The sequence below is a fragment of the Miniopterus schreibersii genome, assembly GCF_964146895.1.
Source record: "Miniopterus schreibersii genome assembly, chromosome: 19".
Lineage (NCBI taxonomy): Eukaryota > Metazoa > Chordata > Mammalia > Chiroptera > Miniopteridae > Miniopterus > Miniopterus schreibersii.
This window is the reverse complement of record NC_138119.1, coordinates 23,091,264-23,110,573: the sequence shown is the minus strand read 5'-3', so window position 1 is coordinate 23,110,573 and position 19,310 is coordinate 23,091,264. Positions and strand designations below refer to the sequence as shown.

At 40.4% G+C, this 19,310-nt stretch overlaps 1 protein-coding gene across 4 annotated transcripts; it reads left to right on the top strand.

Moving 5' to 3' along the window:
- Positions 1 to 69: 69 nt before the first annotated feature.
- Positions 70 to 18,986, top strand: IVNS1ABP (influenza virus NS1A binding protein). Of its 4 annotated transcripts, XM_081121753.1 has the most exons (15): positions 70 to 467; positions 5,676 to 5,903; positions 7,137 to 7,265; positions 7,447 to 7,616; positions 7,746 to 7,821; positions 9,118 to 9,291; positions 9,625 to 9,750; positions 11,117 to 11,224; positions 14,826 to 14,955; positions 15,196 to 15,420; positions 15,870 to 15,991; positions 16,086 to 16,212; positions 16,299 to 16,430; positions 16,555 to 16,728; positions 18,440 to 18,986. In XM_081121753.1, the coding sequence occupies exons 3-15, from the start codon at positions 7,155 to 7,157 to the stop codon at positions 18,691 to 18,693; spliced, it is 1,929 nt and encodes a 642-aa protein (XP_080977879.1). In that variant the 5' UTR covers positions 70 to 467; positions 5,676 to 5,903; positions 7,137 to 7,154; the 3' UTR covers positions 18,694 to 18,986. The 4 variants fall into 4 exon arrangements, with proteins under 4 accessions (XP_080977879.1, XP_080977880.1, XP_080977882.1 ...); XM_081121754.1 differs by lacking the exon at positions 15,196 to 15,420; XM_081121755.1 differs by lacking the exons at positions 70 to 467; positions 5,676 to 5,903; positions 7,137 to 7,265; ... (2 more) ...; positions 9,118 to 9,291; positions 9,625 to 9,750 and adding an exon at positions 10,164 to 10,299.
- The last annotated feature ends 324 nt before the right edge of the window (positions 18,987 to 19,310 follow it).

Sequence of the window (19,310 nt, the reverse complement as noted above, 5' to 3'; positions counted from 1 at the left end):
GCGGGGCGGGGCGAGGGGTGGGCGGGGCCGCGAGCCGCATCTTCGAGGGCTCGCCTGTGATTCGCGGACAGATTCGAGCCGGAAGTGTCCGTGAGGCGTGGGAGGCGGCGCACGTGGTGACGTGCGAGGGGGTGAGGCGCGAGCGAGCCCCGGCGGCGGCAGTGTCTGCGGGACGCGCGCGGAGGTCGGTCGGTCTGTCTGTCTTTCTGTGAGAACCGCTGAGCGCCGTTTCTCCGCCTGCCGCTTCCTCGTGGCTGAGCCAGCGAGCGAGCGAGTCCCCGCGAACCGTCGGCGGCGCGCCCCTCTCCTGGCAGCCTCCTCGAACTGACCGCGCGTCCTCCCGCTCGATCGCTTCCCCCCTCCGCGGCCTCGAGGCGCTTTCCGTTGGGCCTGTTCCCGCCCGCTTCCTGCTGCTCCCCGTCGAAGCTCCAGAGATGAGTTTTTCCATCTCTTCAGAGATGAACCAGGTATGAAGCGCTGCTCCCGCCAGCCGCGGAGGGGGAAGAGGGCGCGGCCGGTCTCCGAGCTGAGGGATGGCGCGGGCGGCCATGGCGAGGGTGGGAGGCGCGGAGCGGTGTCCCGACCCCAGGGGCTGGGTGCCCCCGACGCGCCGCAGCCGCCGCCCTCTGAGGGCGAGAGGCCGGTGCCCCTCGGGCCCCGCGGTCCGGGCTCTGCCTTGGTTGCTGGGTCGCGTTGGCGGCCACAGGCAGGTACCCGCAGCCTCGGAGGGCGTTCGGGCAGAGGAAAGCGGGCGGGAGGAACGAGAGGGTTCTGCTCGGGGGCCTGGGTCAGGGCACCGCGGGGCAGGGATGACCTGCGGGAAGGCAGACGCGGGAATCTCCGTCCCGGTTGTCAGAACCTACGCCTAGTGTGTGGGTCTGCCCGGGTCTGGACTCTCCAGCGTGAGACCTCCCGGGGCCCGGCGCGTGTGGGCGGGGAGCCCACCCCGGGCCGCCACGGTGCCTCGGGCCTGGAGTGAGGTGGCACCGCGTCCCTGATCGCCGTGGGCCACGGGGTCCTTTGTTCCCGCTCCACGTTGCCCGCTTTTCTTGCCAAGCGCGGGGAGAGGGGGGCGGGAGGAGGGAGGGAGCTGCTGGCCTGATGTGTTGGCGCTGAGTGACTGCTGGGCCGGCCAATCCTGGGCGGGGGTGTGGAGGCGCGGGGCGCCCGGCCTCGCCGCCGGCGGAGTGCGCGCCCGCCCCGCCGCGCGCGGAGGGAGGCCTGGGGCCGCGGGGCTCTCCAGCAGCTCCCCGGCGCTCGCCACTTCCTTTTTTTAATTTTAATTTTGATTTTTTTTATTTAACGAAAGAAATCGGCAGAGAGGTTTGCTCTTTTTCCAACCTTCTACGCATCTTGCAAGGGGTCTCCGGTTATAAGCGCTGTGGAAGGAAGGCTATGCGGCAGTATTGGATTGAGAGTTGGACGCAGGGAAACGTGAACCACAAATACTCTAGAAATGGGCTTATTTTTCCCCAGTACGTCGTGGACAGATCTTTGTGTGAGACAGCTGATATTTGAAAACTGTAGCAAGTAGAAATCCGACGCCTAAAGGGGCGCGTTTTTGTTTCCTGATGCCTGGTGGTGATGGAGGATTAGGACACCCTGGCCTCAGGCTGTTCTCTGAGGACTGGCATGTGGACCTTGTGTCTAGTAATAAAGTTCAGCTCAGGAAGCCTAGTGGTACTCGCAACAGTTGAGCAAGTGCAGCAGCAACTAGACTGTATTTCCTTTTAATAATTCTAGCGCCAGCGGTTGATGTAAGGAAAGCAATGCTACTGAATAGTTTGTAGGCAGAACCCTGCCGAAGCGTCCGGCTCACCGACGCCCAGGATCCGCTGTTTGTCCACCTGGGGGCGAGGCGAACGCTGACTAGGATGCGCTTGAGGAGAGTACCGTTTGAGGCCCGCTGGCAGGCTGCTGACCAGAGGTCTGAAATTTGGTAACTGGAGTTTTGTGAAGCCGGACTAGTGCCACTGACCAAAAAGAGACCCAGAATGGTTTTGCTTTGTTGTTTTCCTAATGGAGGTCATCTCTGGTTAATAGACATCAATTTCTTAGTTTATCGTTCTATTTTTCCCCCTAAAACACAACCTCTGCTGGGTTTTAGCCACTTACTTTGGGGTGGGGTTTGTTTTCCTTGCTTGGAAGCTATTTCAAGTGGCAGTTGAATGTGGGTTTGCAAATAAGTGTTTTTTAATGTAAAAGTTTTCTTGTTAAGGAAGTATCTTAATCATTGTTGCTAAGATCGAGTACCACTAAAAATGATTGCATTGATTGTTCAACAGTGTGATTGTATAGTGAAACCTATAAGAAGGAATTCTTAAAAGTTGGGGATCCCTCCCACCTTTTTGTGCTAGAGTGTAAACGGTGGAATTATGAATAAGGGAGTGATTTCTGTTTTTTAGTTGTTTTTCCTCATTTTATTTATTTATTTTGGCTAGAGACACAGAAAATGCATGCTTATCTTCACTTATCAATTTCAGTTACCACCTTGTAAATGATTTCTCAACCTATACCTGGATCAGTATTCTGACACTTGGGGTCTCAACCCTAATGCCCAACAGGTACCTCAGCGTTATAACGTCCCAAAGCAAATTCCTTTCTTCCTTCCTAACTTTCAGCATGTAGCAAGCTAACATGACTGTTGCGCCTTTTGGAATTCTAATTTGGATATTGATTTTGATAATGGTGCCACATATCCAAGCTAAAATATCCTTACTGCCTTAGGACAGGCATGCGCATGTAATATCAGTACTCACTTTCCCCGCATCCGTGTTTTACCCATCCTTGCAGACCATCCACACATTTCTGTTCTCCAGCATTATTTAAACCTAGCATTCATCTCTCTTACTTCCTCTCCCGCTATTTTGCAAATGCATCCTGCAGGCTGCAATGTATTGAACAGAAATAGCTGCAGTTTCTGGAATATGTGTGCTGTCATGTGTTTTTCCTTTTCTTGTTGGAGCTGTCTTTGCTTGGTTTATCTCCGAGCACTTGGTCTGCGTAGTGTTCAAGGCTGGGGAATAGAGTTGACTTACTGTGTCACGAGCGTCCTGTTCCAGATTGTGCCTGCCATATGTTTGTTGCCATGAATGTTTGCGGATGAAAGAAGCACAGAACAATGAGGTTAAAAATATGGAGCCAAGTGAGTCTGTCTGGGGACTTGATATGGACGGATGGTGATAGTTTCAGAGGTGACATCAGGAATCTATAACTTCTGGTTTTGATTCATTTGTTTGCTTTGTATTATTATAAAGTCCTTTAAAATGGAGTTGATCCCTATTTTGTGTGAGTTGGCTGCCTTCAAAAGATTGCCATGAAGCTTAAATAATGTTTGTAATTTGCCTTAAAGTTTTAAGGATGCTTTGAAAATTTGATAAGGTTTTATCTTGCTCTTCTTACTGAAGGCCCAAGAAAAATGGGGTTGGGGGGTGGAGGAGACAATATTGTGCCTGCCTTTTTTTAACTCTTTGATAAGACCCATTGAATTGTACTTTAGTTAAGCTAATCTTTTTGGGGCTGTGGTAAATGTGAACTTCTGGATGTTACTAAAGAAGTTTAATTTAATGACTCATTTATGAGTCTTCTGTCTCCCTTTTCTCGCACTGGCCATGTTAAGGAACTGAAGTATATTTACCAGAATATATTGTATTAGGCCCCAGTTTTAATTTTTAAAGTGGATTAGTCAAATGTATATTTTAAATGTCAAAAGTCTAAGTTTTATACTTTCACATAGATTCTGGGATAGTGGGACTTTTGGTTTGGCTTTTCAAAGGAAAAAAGTTCTCTACTTTTTTATTGCACCAGTTATTGAGCTTGAGTTTCATAGACCAAAATTAAGATTTTTCTGTGAATTCCTGGAATAGTATAAAACTCTCAATTTGCTCAATCTTACTTTAGTGGAAGTGAATGTGAATTTTCAAAGACAGGTTTTTGCAGGCAGCAGTTACAATAACCCCCTAACTTGAGGGTGGGTGAGAGGAGGGACATATAAGAGGACAGCAATTGAATAAAGTAAGTTTGCCACATTAACTTAAATGTCAAGTGGACTTGGACTAGCTTTTAAAATCAAGTAGGGTTGTACTTAGGAGTAGACATTAAAGTGATGAGGTTCATTATTAGGATGTTGATGTACTAGAAAATCAAGTACTAAATGTAGTAGGACTCACTTTATTGCAAAACTAATAATTTTGTACAAATTTACATGTGCTCCAAAAGTTCTCTGATGTTTTCTCCCAAAGGACTGAAGTGATTTTAACCACCTGTTTTTGTTTTTAAAAATAAATTTAAGGTAGAACTTCCAATTTATCAAACATAACTAGATGCCATTTTTATTCTTAGATTAAGACTAGTTTACAAATAGATTCTGAACAAAACTGGTCAAAGTTTAAAACATTTGTAAATCTCCGTATCATGCACATTTTAATCATATCAGCAGAATTTTCATGGAGGTTCCCCTTCCACCCTTGCTTTAAGAGCAGCTCGTGAAACTGAAGTGAGGAGTTACCAAATGCCTGTGTGGATTGGCCACCCCTGTATATACCATATGTACAAAGGTTTTCTTAATTTGAGCTGAGTCTTGGCTAAAAATGTTTGAAAGTTTCTTTAAGATATAGTGTGTTCTCTGTATTTATAGAGAATTGTGTAGTACTTGGAAAACATTTGTTTTATTAGAACTGGTGGTTTCTTAAGAAAAGCTGAATTAACTAATCTAGATGAAAGTGTAGAGCAGAGGAGATCATCATTACACAACATTCCCAACTGAGTCAGAAGAATACTCAGGTTTCCTCAAAATAAGACCTAAGTTACGGTGTTAGGGCATATGGGATCCCTCTCTCTTACAGATTGTGCATGTGTTGAATTTAATGCAATAGGTTTGTTGAATTAGAACTAGACCAGACTTCAGTGATTATTTACCTTAACAATTGATTTAGAATTGTGGGTTTGATTGATGTATAAGGAAAGTGGGTAATTTTAAGATGTCCATTTAAAAAAGTATGCACATTTTTTCAAATAATTCTCCTTCTGATTTCCTGAATTAGTGGTGTAATAGCAGTTCAGATGAATCTTCAAATTTCTGGCTAAGTTGTTTTGGTAGGGGGTAGATGGGCTGGATACAAAGATTAACAAGACGGAGGTTCTGCCTTCAAGGGACCTTGAATTCAGGAAGATGAGCAGGTATACAGAAAGACAGCTCAGAACAGGCCAGCTGGAAGATCACACATACTTTTCAGAGAGGGTTCAGTATGTGGAGAAACTACTTCTTACCTGGGGGGATTTGGCAGCGGCTCTGTGGAGGTAAAATTTCATCTGGCAGAGGTTGGATTAAGGGTATTCCAAGAAGGTACAGAGGCTGGGAAGTACAGAGCACATTTTGGGGAACACTGTATCTGGTTTGGCTGTAACATCGTGTACATGTCTGGGAATGATGCCCAAGTTGCTTGCTGGTTGGTAAAAACAGAAGGATCATGTGTTTCTATATTAAAAGGATGTTTTTAATAACCTCAGTAAGTTATAGGTTAAATGAAAAATGTTTATATATAATCACATTTGTGTTATTTTCTCTCTTTGTGCCATTTACATAAAAATCTCTTCAGGATCATGGCTTCCTTTGTGTAATGTGACCTACCTAGATCAGTGACATTCTAAATATCTAAAATTTTTTATTGTTACAGATTATGATGCATGATTATCACAGAAGAAATTCATGTCTATAGCTTTTAAGGACCTGATTACATCATTCCAAGCCTGATAGTTTTGGAATCACCATTAGAGCTTACGACACCTCCGCCTTCACTTCAGCCACCTGTTTTCATACCTCAACGAAGTGCTGAGTTTTAACACTCCTTTGCTCTTGGATTATTTAAGACGTCCCAGAAATACATTTCTCACCAGTATAGTAGGTAAGTGAATATTCATTGCCCAGTGCAGCATTAAGACATCTTATTTTTCTGAAGACTGTACCAAGTACAGTAACAGCCTGTCATAATTTTTTATAAGATGACATCAATAAGTCGTTTGTAGTAAAAAAAACAAAACAACAAACACAACATTTTCCTATTTTTCTTTCTGGTTTTTAAAAATATGTTTTTATTGATTTTAGAAAGAGGAAGGGAGAAGGCTAGAGAGAGAGGGAGAGAAATATCGATGTGAGAGAGTGACATCGATTGGTTGCTTCCTGTACACACCCTGACGGGATTGAACCCACAGCCTGAGTATGTGCCCTGACCAGGAAGTGAACTAGTGATCATTTGGTGCATGGGGCGACGCTCAACCAACTGAGCCACACCAGCCAGTGCTCCTTTCTATTTTAATTTGAATAAATAAATTACTAAAAACTGAAATATCCCGTTACTGCTTTTTTAAAAAACAGATTTTTAGAGAGGGGGGGAGAGAGAGAGAAACATCAATGTGAGAGGGAAATGTCAATTGGCTGCCTCCTGCACGCCCCCTACTGGGGATTGAGCTCGCAACCCTTGGGTGCACAGGACAATGCCCAACGAACTGAGCCACACTAGTCGGGGCCTATTACTATATAATAATGTATCTTGCATATAGCCTGTTAGTCACTTGTTCACAAGAAAAGGGTTAAATGGAAACTTTAAAAGAACATAAGTTTCTATTATTATTCTTATGTTTTAGAATGTGTGAAACCTGCAAAGAGAACAGAATTTAAGTTCATCTTATATATCAGTTTTTCTCATTTGTGTGGGGAAAGGAAGGACAGCCGCCGAAAGGAAACCTACATGTGAGAACCAATTCACAGTTGTCCAGGCTTTTATTTTGCTCATGGAATGGGTTTGGATAGGACTGGGTTTATATTTGTTTCCCTTTACCATAACTGAGTTAATAGGCATGGAAATGGCCAAAACTGCTGAGATACTCACTACTGTATGAATCCTTAAAAAGATTTACAACCAAAGCATAGGAGTACAAAGACCTGGACATTCACTGCCAGTGTTGTTTCAGTAATGCTTTTGTATGATAAAGTTTTTGTTGCTGATAGGATGAAATTTGAAAATAAAGATACTGTGTTACTCTTTAAAATATAAAAATCTTTAAGATATAAAAATATATTTAAAATATAAAAATAACTGTTCACAAGTAAAATAACTCAGCTTCTTTTTGCCCTTCAGCCAAATTTAAAAGGAAAAATGATTCCCAATGGATATTTAATGTTTGAAGACGAAAATTTCATTGAGTCTTCTGTTGCCAAATTAAACGCCCTGAGGAAAAGTGGCCAGTTCTGTGATGTTCGTCTTCAGGTAGTTAAAACTTAATTGGAAGCTTTCAGAATTGGTCTTTTATTGCTAAAAGTAATGATCTTGGATTTGCTTATTTTCTTGTTCACAGGAGGCATTTAATGAAATAACTTTTAAAAAGAGTGATTAGCTAGAGGAATACATAGTCCACCATATTTCTGATTTTAATTCCTCATAATTTCAGGTCTGCGGCCATGAGATGTTAGCGCACAGAGCGGTCCTGGCTTGCTGCAGTCCCTATTTATTTGAAATCTTTAATAGTGACAGTGATCCTCATAGAGTTTCTCATGTTAAATTTGATGATCTCAACCCAGAAGCTGTTGAAGTCTTGTTGAATTATGCCTACACTGCACAGTAAGTTTTTTGAAGTCCTTCATATAATCAGGGAATGTAATCAGGAAAATCCAAGTTTCTCTAAATTTAAATGTAAAATCTGTTTTAAGGCCTTGGAATATGAAATGATAAAGAACTTTTTTTTAATAGGTTGAAAGCTGATAAGGAATTAGTAAAAGATGTTTATTCTGCAGCCAAAAAGCTGAAGATGGACCGAGTAAAGCAGGTAGAGTACCAGAAGTGATATACAAGGACTATTGTCATCCGGGAGTCTTATATTATTAGAATGCGTATCTTGTCATTTGTTAGTCTCAAGAACTTGGAAGTCTCTTTTTTCTCTAGAGAACCGAATATGCTATTTTAATTGTGTAGCTGTAGTAATGTAGCAAGGTCACACCTCCTCAGATAATATGGGCTAAAATCTTGCTTTCCCAACAGTCTTCTCTGGCAGGGTGTCTGTTAGTCTCTGATAGCATGAATTAAAATATTTGTTTTTCTCAAACTAATCACATAACCTCAATTCTTTGTTCAGTCATTTTTTTTAAAAAAAATTATTGATTTTGGAGGGGAGAGGTGGGGGGAGAGACAGACAGACAGAGACAGAGACTTTTGTTGTTCCACTTATACATTCATTGGTTTATTCTCGTATCCTGACCATGGATTCAATCCTTGACCTTGGTGTATCAGGATGATGCTTTAACCAATGGAGTTACCCAGCCAGGGCAATTTTTTGTTCATTTACTCTTCTAGGTTCTTTAAAAGTATTACTTCTAGAACTTAACACCATTGAGAAGTGCTTAATAATTCATAGGAAGAAAAGCATTTAATCCTCTATGTGGGGGTCAGTAAACTGCAACCCTCCCACCAGCTGCCTGTTTTTACCAACATAGCTTTCATTTACATATGGTCTGTAGCTACCTTCCAGCTATAGTGACAGTTGAGCAGTTGTGACAGAGACAGTAGGCCCACAAGCCTAAAATACTTATCTGGCCCGTTAAGAAAGTTTCCTGGCCCCTCCTCTGACAGCATTCTTCTGCTTAAGAATCCTTCCATGGCTTGTAGCACATATCCCTCAGATTAGCAGCAGATTTTCCCTAATGTGGTTGCTGTTTTTCCAAAATTATTTCCTAATTATCTTTTGCTCCAATCAAACTAAATTGTTTGCAATCTTCCCTGCTTGCTCTGCATTCTGTACCATCATCTGTCCTGTAGGCAGTTCAGACACTGCCTTCATGAAGCCTTACATGATTATTCTAGCTGAAAATTATTCTTAACATTTCATGTGCATTATCATAGCATTTCGGTTTGGTGCTGTTTTCCTTAACCAGTTCATGCATTTGCATGGCATCCTTGGATGTTTATTGTTTGTATATATTGTTTCTTCCCACTGTTAAACGTGTTCTATTATGGCAGTGATTTTTGATTCATCTTTATATCTTCACATAATGCTTTCACATTGAGTAGGAAATGCTCGTTAAATAAAATTTATGTAAATGTTGACACTCTTTATTTGTTTTCCAAGGTGTGTGGCGATTATTTACTGTCTAGAATGGATGTTACCAGCTGCATCTCCTACCGGAACTTTGCAAGTTGTATGGGAGACTCCCGTTTGTTGAATAAGGTTGATGCATATATTCAGGAGCATTTGTTACAAATTTCAGAAGAGGAAGAGTTTCTCAAACTTCCAAGGCTAAAGGTAAGGAGTAAAATCTATAAAGAGATATTTATTACTTAGTTCCAGGCAGGAAATCTCTGTCCATGTTTTGAGAAGCAATGAATGGTGGTTATGAAAAAGACAGTACTTTGAAATGATACTGTTATCTTTGGCAGTGTAATGGTTTTCTGCCAACCAGGTTGTTTACTTTCTTTGTTTTTTTTTAGCTACATAATTCTAATTCACAAGTTAGAGTAAATGTATTTAATGCAATGGGGTATTTTTATTGACAGTTTTATTATGAAATTGAGAATTAAGCTGAAAATTGGAGGGTCAACACTGACCCATGTACTACTGTTTTTCCCCCAATTCTAGTTGGAGGTAATGCTTGAAGATAATGTTTGCTTGCCCAGCAATGGCAAATTGTATACAAAGGTAATCAACTGGGTGCAGCGTAGCATCTGGGAGAATGGAGACAGTCTGGAAGAGCTGATGGAAGAGGTTAGTTTTAAAGTAAATGGGATTCAACAATTCTTAAAAATTATTTTGCTATAAAATGAAGGATTCCCTTTCACTTTTATTTTATAACCATGACCCTAAAGAATTTAAATTTTGCTATAGGTACCCCTAAGCTGAGAAACAGGGGGGGTGTCCAGGTGAGCTGAATGAACTGTTCAGTTTGGTCTTCTGCTTTTCTTTTTTTTTTTCTTTTTTTTTTTTAATTTCTTTGCTTATTATGTGCTATTAACTTTCTTTAAAGTAGCATGTAATTTGCTTTAGAAATGGGAGGTGGTACACTGAAGTTTTCTGTAGATTCTTAATTTTTCTTCACAGGTTTTTGCTTTAAAATTGACAAGTAGGTAAAAGCTTCTAATGGTTGTTCCTCCCCGTTGATTTATCTCCCCATAGGTTTATTAACAAAACTAGGATACCCAAGACTGAAGAGACAAGAAGAAACCTCAAGTGTATTGACACGTAAAGAAGGAGCAGTCCTGCCCCAGTTCTCCTAAGAAAAATCCGCTGTGGGCAGAGAACGATGATGATTTAATGGTGTTTACTCCTTACAGGATTCTTATTTTTAAAGCTTTGTGTTTTTCAATGGTGTTGTTCATACATATAGTCACTCAACTTGGGCTTTTAAAAACTACGCAAGAAAAAAAAATTAATGGAGAAATAGTGGGAATTAAACATAGGCAGATGGAGCGGTGGAGTGACCTTGAGTTTAGCCTTCCACTTAAGCCTTTCAGGTTCCCTAGTGGCTTACCAAAGCTGCTAGGCCTTTAAAAATACTGTTATCATTATGTTCTGAAAAGGCCAACAGGCGATCTTTAAGTTCTATATGGTTTTCCACTTGAAAGTCAGATGCATTTGCCATGTATTTGCATCTATTAAGGGAAGTATCTCTGCAGCTTGTTTGAATTTTTGAATTTGTTTTTCATCTGCTTTTCTTGACATTGCCTACAGGACAGAAATATGTTTATGCAAAATAGACCACTTATCCTCAGGTGTAAACCATATTCAGTATTTTATTGTAAATATGTATACTCTTTTAAGACCCTACATATTGTACTAGTGCCTTTTTTCTTAATGGTATATAATAGAAGCTATGAGAAAAATGAAGATTTCTTTCATGCCAATCAAGCCAAGGACTCTTCAGCCAGGATAAGAAGATGCTGTATTTTATTTTTGTTTTTGTAAATTTTTACAACCATGACATGTATTTTCTTTGCTTCGGGATCCTGCCAGAGTAAGATGTCAAGTTCAAGAAGCACACTGGAGGTTACCTTGAGGCGGTTGTGTGATCTGCGGACTAGAGGTGTAGCCATGGAGACAGTAGCCACATGGGTGTTCTGTTGCTGTTTTGCAGGTTCAAACCTTGTACTACTCAGCTGATCACAAGCTGCTTGATGGGAACCTACTAGATGGACAGGCTGAGGTGTTTGGCAGTGATGATGACCACATTCAGTTTGTGCAGGTACACATTGCACATCTGAGGTAACCTCAGGTTGAAATTTGATTAGAGCATTTTATAGTATACTGAAATTTTCCTTTAGTAGAGGAAAGTGGAAGAATTTCTTTGCTATGACTGGACAGAAATATTTTTGGGAGAAAACAAGCATACCTTCGAGTTACTGCCACTTTTGCCACATAAAAAAATCAACAAATTAGGAAACCCCATTTAGATTTTTTTCTCAATGGCGTTTAAAAAATAAGAAAAATTGCAAATGAAGCAATGTAGAAATTGTTATTTGGTTAGAAAAATAGTTGTTTGTAACAGAAATGACTATTAAATAGACCCAATTTTTGAAAAATCTCAAACTTTTTTAGTTTATGGACAAATAACAGAAAATTGTGCAAATCCTGTGTCACGTAGTGACTCCACAAGTTTAAACACTACCCGGGGCAAGAAGAGAAGATTTAGTGCTCTGAGAGCCTTCCTCTAACCCCTTCCTTATCACTGCTCTGCACTACCCCTAAAGGAAACCCTTCTCTAACTTCTGAAACAATAGGTTAGTTTGCCTATGTTTGAAGTTGATGTATACTACATACGTACATACATTATTCTTTTTTTGGCCTTTAGCTCAACATTGTGTCTATGAGGGATAAAATATAAAGTAGGTGGAGTTTACCCAGTTTAAGGGGTGTTCTTTAATAATTAGAAGACAAATGATAGACTTAGATGTAACCTGTATGGTGATGTCAGGTGTTCTGTGTTAATAGTGGATGAATATCTTTATTTTTCAGAAAAAGCTTTTGGATCTGAAGTTAACATTTTCCAAAAGTACTCTTTGATTAAGCAAAGGTTGAGTGCCTGATAAGCGGCAAGTACTGTGTTAGATATGGGGACACGAAAATCTGCAAGAGACAGTTTATACTTGCAGGACCTTATAGGAGTAGGTGAAACAGTAGACTTACAAGAGATATCTACTGAAGGTATAAAGGGGAGGGCATAGTGGAGTCAGGAGAGAAACCAGAAATTTCACAGAAGCAGCAACATTTGAGCAGTTACAGATAGAAGAGTTTGCATAGCAGATAGAAGTGTGTCAGATAGCAAAGAAAACCTGTGCAATAATGATACACTTGGAATTACAGGTCACAAGACTGGGAAAGTAGGTAAATGCCACCTGATTGGGGCTTATATTTTATCCTACAAGTAGTGGGGAACTGCCAAAGAATTTTAGACAAGGGAGTAGTAGAGTGCTTTGAACAGACATATATATATCTTAAGAGGGCGATGGGTTAAATTATGTTATTTCTATAGAGCAAAGATCTGTGTATTCATGTTTTAGACAAATAACTCTCAGGTGGCATCCTCTGGGTCATGGGATTCTAGCTGATTTGTGTGTTTTTTGTTTTGATTATAAAACTATTGCATTAAACTCTTAAGGGGTGGACTCTAGAATGTATGGTTACAAAGGTTGGGTCTGTAGTTCTTGATGATTGTTTCGATTAGGAAAATTGAGGGATTCTGATGCAAGGCTCCTTAGGAGGATGTGCTGTGAATAGAGATCAGGAAGTAAAAAGGACAAGGGGACACACCAGGCTTCAGGAACAGGAAAATAAGTTGAGAAGAAGCCATTAGGGAGGTAGGACAGTCAGAATCACATCGTGTGGTAAAAGCTGGTTAACCCAGGAGGAGGAAGTCTGAAGCCTCGAGGACTAAAGTGTCAGTCAGCTGTGCCGAGCCGTCCTCCAGGAAGCCATGGGAGAGGAGGTTAGGGATACCTTCCACCTACGTTGGTTTTAGGAAACCATTAGTAGTACCCTTGGGTGGATATAATTTCCAGACTATTAAGGTTAAAAAACCCTTAGCTTGAGAAGCTGAAAAGGAAACAGCCCCTAGAGACCACCTCTTGGGAGACAGCGGCAAAGTATGAGCAGTGAGTGGGCTGGGCTGGGTGGTAAAAGTTGATGTGGGAAAGTTTGAAGATAAGGGGGAATAAAGGGTTATGTTTGACAGTGTTCCAGACGGAACGTAAAGGCATCAGCCAGCATTTCTGTAGGAGACTTGCTGGTTCCATAACACTTGCAGTCTTTATTGTTACTGTGCTTTTCTCTCATTGGTTTTCTCTCCATACATTAGAACAGTTTTCTCCTTACGATAAAAGCTCTACTGTAAGCAGTATCAATTTGTGATACTTTGGATCCCTTCTTCCCAGATTGGGGTGGGGTTTTATGTGCCTTGTACATCTAGTAGCAGAGAACACAGTCTGTCATAATATAAAGAATGGCTTTATACTTAGAATTGCTAATCTTTATTTTAGTTGTTGCTGTATGAATGCATATTTGCTCTGAATTTTAGCATCTTTATCTATGCAATGGACAGGTAGTATTGCCGTCACTGGATTAAAAGATGATGTGAAAAAGTGCCTGATAATACCTAGGTAGCTCTCCCCTTTTTCAAAATAGTCTACATGTGCTATAACCACACTTGCCCAGTGGCCCAGACCAAACTTTTCAGTAGTTTTTTCACAGCTTCAAATAGCTACCAAAATCTTTTTTTTCTATTGTTACATGGCTTTTTGCTTTCACTAAAAATAGAAATTTCCATTAAAAGTTTCCCACCTGGGAAATTTTCCTACCCATGTGGCTGTGGCTCTGGCCCTAGGGACCAAAATAAATGGGTAGGCAGACTTGGCCAGGTACTGAAGGTGGTAGGAGATACCTGTTCATTTGGCAGCTCCTCTCAGTGTTGTTAGTGTGGACTCTTCCAAGTCTCTATGATCATGTGGTTGGGAAGTACCATGGGCTAAAGTAATTGGAAGAAAATCATCAAAGGGAACTCTCACACGTGAAACACAATGTAATTCTCTTACATTCATTTGAAAATTTGCAACTCTGCCCAGTTCTCCCTCCTTTGTGTTCCTGGGTATCTGCTTTTCTGAATGGTTGGCTCTTTTAGTAGTATTGTTTCATTTCTGATTACTATTTCTTTTTTATTTCTGTGTAGTTTATTTGTTTGGAAAACCACTCTATAATACCTATAAGGTAGTCCTAAAGAGTATACTATTGTTTCTTATAATTACCACTTTTTTCTTGTAAAATACTTTGAGAGGCTAGACGGATATTATTTGTGTCTGCTCACTTTTTGCTGGCATTGTGTGAAGGATTCTAGTACATATGATTGATTTAGGTGTGACAGTTTCATGGAGAGCAGGTTAAATGTATTCTCAGTTAATTCATTCCATTTTAAATTTATAACATTTTTTAGACTATTCTGTTCTTAACATAGAGTATGTGACTTTATGTGGATTATGGGGTAGAGGATTTCCTTTTTTTCCATCCATTAAGGAAGTGATACTTGACCCACAACATATTTTTTAATTGTTTAAATTGAGCTTTTCCTGACCAGGCAATTTGTGAAGTGTAGTTGTTACTAAGTGGAGATGGAAATTATGCCTGTAATTTGTATCAATTGGAAATGTTGGTCTGTGTTAAATTTAGGCGTGCTATACATGTTACACATAGGTGAAGGATACTGAGTGTTTTTCCAGTGTTGTGAAATAGCTGAAGAACAGAGGTACACCAGGTATGGTCTTTGGCTAGGTTTCTGTAGCTACCTTTTGATTTTGCAGAAAAAGCCACCACGTGAGAATGGCCATAAGCCGATAAGTAGCAGTTCTACTGGATGTCTCTCTTCTCCAAATGCCACGGTACAAAGCCCTAAGCATGAGTGGAAAATCGTTGCTTCAGAAAAGACATCAAGTAAGTGTATTACACTTGTCAGATTGTCTAAAAATTTAGTTATTTTTAAAGAAAATGTTAGTGGGACAATTTTTTAATACTTTCAAATTGAATAGTTGAGGAAAAAGCTCGGAAGCAACTGAGTGTGGAATACAACAGCAGATTGTTCCTGTCTGGTATCTGGAGTCCGATTCAGGATTGCATAGCAGCCAAAAGTAATAACCACCGCATCTTTAACAGAGAACTCTTGTGCTTTTACAGATAACACTTACTTGTGCCTGGCTGTGCTGGATGGTGTATTCTGTGTCATTTTCCTTCACGGGCGAAACAGCCCACAGAGCTCACCAACAAGTACTCCAAAACTAACTAAAAGTCTAAGCTTTGAGATGCAGCCAGAGGAGCTGGTAGAAAAACCCATGTCTCCTATGCAGTATGCACGGTCCGGCCTGGGGACGGCGGAGCTGAATGGCAAACTCATAGCCGCAGGTAAGAGCAAGGAGGGTGATTTCTTATCGGAAACCTCCACCAGCTAAACCTCCAAATGGGCACTTTACACTTGGGAAGTGCAGTCTCTGGAAGAGGGTTAGTGCGCCTTCCTCCTGGGCATTGCACTTGACCACACTGTAAGACCACAGGAATAATGTGTAAATGCTGTTGTACTGCCTAACCTTGGATGCAGTGTCTGTTTCTAAATCTTAAAAAACTATGAAGTGGGTAAATTGTTCTAATTTTTAAGCCGACACCAAGCAGTCTAGTCATGCCGGTAGTGGTGCTGTTCGGCTCTTTATAAGCCCTTAAGAAACAGGAACTACTGGGGCCTTAACAAGTTTGTGGATAAAATTCTTTTTCTCACTCTGCAGATTAAACCATTCTGGAACAGAAACCCTCATCTAGTTTAATATTTTAGACATAAATCTTTATGGTTCTTTTACCAGGTGGCTATAACAGAGAGGAATGTCTTCGAACAGTTGAATGCTATGACCCACATACAGATCACTGGTCCTTCCTTGCTCCCATGAGAACACCAAGAGCCCGATTCCAAATGGCTGTACTGATGGTCAGTGCATTGTTTCAGTAAGAAGCAACCCATATTTAGCTTTTTCTCATGACTTTAGAATGGCGGAAATGCTAATCTCTCACTTTTGGTGTAGGGCCAGCTCTATGTGGTTGGTGGATCGAACGGCCACTCAGATGACCTGAGTTGTGGAGAGATGTATGATCCAAACATAGATGACTGGATTCCTGTTCCAGAATTGAGAACTAACCGTTGCAATGCTGGTAATAATGCTTTTCTTCTGAGATAATCAGTATTTAAACATGATGACTAAATTATCAATGTATAACCTTATTTTATACTCACATAGGGGTGTGTGCTCTGAATGGGAAATTATACATCCTTGGTGGCTCTGATCCATATGGTCAGAAAGGACTGAAAAATTGTGATGTGTTTGATCCTATAACAAAGTCATGGACAAGCTGTGCTCCTCTAAACATTCGTAAGTTGACTTTTTCCCCTTAAAACTGTTTTGTTTTTGTTTTTTTTCCTAAAAAGACCTATGAATCAACAGTATGCACACACAGTTTTGAGAGTAGTAATTTTGGTTTGACTTGATTTCATAGGTAGACACCAGTCTGCAGTCTGTGAGCTTGGTGGTTATTTGTACATAATCGGAGGTGCAGAGTCTTGGAATTGCCTGAGCACTGTAGAGCGTTACAATCCTGAAAATAACACCTGGACTTTAATTGCGCCCATGAATGTGGCTAGGCGAGGAGCTGGAGTAGCTGTTCTGGACGGTGAGTATTGGGATTTGGAGAGGTGAGGAGTTGGTAGTGGCAAGAATTTGTTCTAAAATTCCAAGAGAATGTCAGTGATAACTATATGCTTGTATAATTAAGAATTCAGAGCAGCCATCTTTTCTGATGCAGTGGGGATTCGTGGTTTGTATTTTAGAAATGCCTTTCCTAATCAGAAACTCAGTACTTGATATAACGTAAATATATCTATTCATTAATCTTCTGATAAGTTCACTGAGTTAAGTGCTAAGACGTTTTCTTCTGTAAACCCTACTACTCATAATGCATCGTTTTGGAATTAGAGTTTAACTTCTTTAGAGCAAGAATTTTATTTTTTCTTAAATATATCTTTATTGATTTCAGAGAGAGGAAAGGAGAGGGAGAGAGAGATAGAAACATCAATGATGAGAGAGTCATTGATCGGTTGCTTCCTGCAGGCCCCCTGCTGGGGATCGAGCCCGCAACCCGGGCATGTGCCCTGACCAGGAATTGAACCCCAATTGCCTGGATCCTAGTCAACACTCAGCGGCTGAGCCACGCCCGACCGGGCTAGAGCAAGAATTTTAAAGTATTTGATTTTCAGACTGTCTAGATCTAGTCATTATTCTAATTGTCTACTTGATATACCTAATTGGAAGTAAAACTTTTAGACTATTTTAAGAAGTCTTTCCCCAAGGCATTAAACTTACATTTTATACAGACATAGCTTTCTTTTCATGTACAATGTATTAATTTTACATACAATTATTACAGTGAATTTAACTAGCATTGTTTGTGTACAGAAGCAAAATGTAGTAAGCTTGTGGCTCAGCTAGTGAAAGTATGTGTGTGTAGACATACCAGCAAGTTAGCCTGCAGGCCTGTAGCCTTTAGCCTACTGTGAGCCTTGTCAGTTCTTTTACAAATACAGTAGGTCCTTCAATAATATTTCTTTATTACGTTGATGAGATGCCAGAGGAACTCAAGTCTTGTTTATAGCCTATGGTAAAACTGGTTTTGTTATATGTTGTTTCACTTAAAGTAGAACCTATTGACAATATTAAAGTGAGGACTTAATTGTATATGGGTGCAGGTAGGAATGATGAATTTGAGAATTTGTAATAAAATTTTTTCTAAGTAACAGAATTTAATGCTGACATTATCTTTGAAAATAACTATTAGCTGTTGATCATGTATATTTGAAAATAGTCATAACTCAGCTTTTTTTCCAAGAAGACATTTCTTTACCAGAATCATTTTATATAGTTGGAAAGCTCTGGAAAACGTTCCGTTGTCTGAAATCTGCTTTTCTATTACTATGAATCTTAGTTGTTACACACTAGACTAATACAAAACTTCCAGTGCACAGAACTATTCTGGTTGGCCACTTACTGGCTGTGTCTTTTGGCAAGTTGTACAGCTTCTTTGGGCCTTGTTTCATCTGTGAAATGGCAATAATAGCATTCTACCACATAGAATTGTTGTGAGAATTGCACTTTAGATTTCACCCCCACCCCACTTCCCTGCCCTTAAATTGCCTGAGTTCCATGTGCCAGTGTTTTTTATTATTCCATTTATATCCCCAGCCTCTTGAGAGTGCTTAACCACCCTAGTAGGCATTTAATAAATACTTCTGACAGAATGAAGGGGCACTTCTAAGAACCACTGATTTTAGCAAAAGACTGATTTCAGGTCTTTTTATCTATATTTATTTGTCTCACTTCTCTTTTAGGAAAACTATTTGTAGGTGGTGGCTTTGACGGTTCTCATGCCATCAGCTGTGTGGAGATGTATGATCCAACTAGAAATGAATGGAAGGTGATGGGAAACATGACTTCCCCAAGGAGCAATGCTGGGATTGCAGCTGTGGGGAACACCATTTATGCAGTGGGAGGGTTTGATGGCAATGAATTTCTGAATACTGTAGAAGTCTACAACCTTGAGTCAAATGAGTGGAGCCCCTATACAAAGATTTTCCAGTTTTAACAAATTTAAGATTCTTTCAAACTAACAGGCTTAGTGATGTAATTGTGTTTAGTAGAGGTACATTTGTGAATAAGGAGGGTGGGTGGGTATAGAGGTTGCTAACAGCAACACAGAGCTTTTGCATATTGCATATTATTAAACATGCTGTACATACTTTTTTGTGTTATTGGGAAGAATGCAAAGTTGAAGGTCTGTTTTGTGTATTTTTAGGACTACTTTGGTTATTTTACGTTTTGGAAGTTGATATTGTAAAAGAATAAACCAAGACTTGATTGGGTACATCATTTCAAGAAGTCCCCTCTCCTCCACATTTGTTTTGCCAATTTGCACATTAAATGCCTCTTTCCTCAAATGTGTATTAGGGCAAGAGGGGTTAGGGTATTAAGATATAGGCATTTGGGTTTTTTAAGTGCCCTTTTTCAGTAACTGGAACACTGTAACAAAAGAGACTTAAGTAGATGGCAGTGAATATTTTTCTTTTTATTAAAAGAAAGCTGACATGGCTACCAAGATTTAATCTTTATGATTGCCTTATAACTTTTTATATTCTCAGCAGAGCGCTTTACCTGTTGAAGTAGGATGTGGCGGATTCAAATTGCTGAAGGAGAAGGGCACAC

Bases quoted from the DNA above. Each gene is read 5' to 3' on its own strand.
- IVNS1ABP (XM_081121753.1), top strand. From the start codon at position 7,155: ATGATTCCCAATGGATATTTAATGTTTGAAGACGAAAATTTCATTGAG. The intron at 11,225-14,825 runs GTACACATTGCA...TTGATTTTGCAG, and splicing joins ACCACATTCAGTTTGTGCAG to AAAAAGCCACCACGTGAGAA. The intron at 16,431-16,554 runs GTAAGTTGACTT...TTGATTTCATAG, and splicing joins CTGTGCTCCTCTAAACATTC to GTAGACACCAGTCTGCAGTC.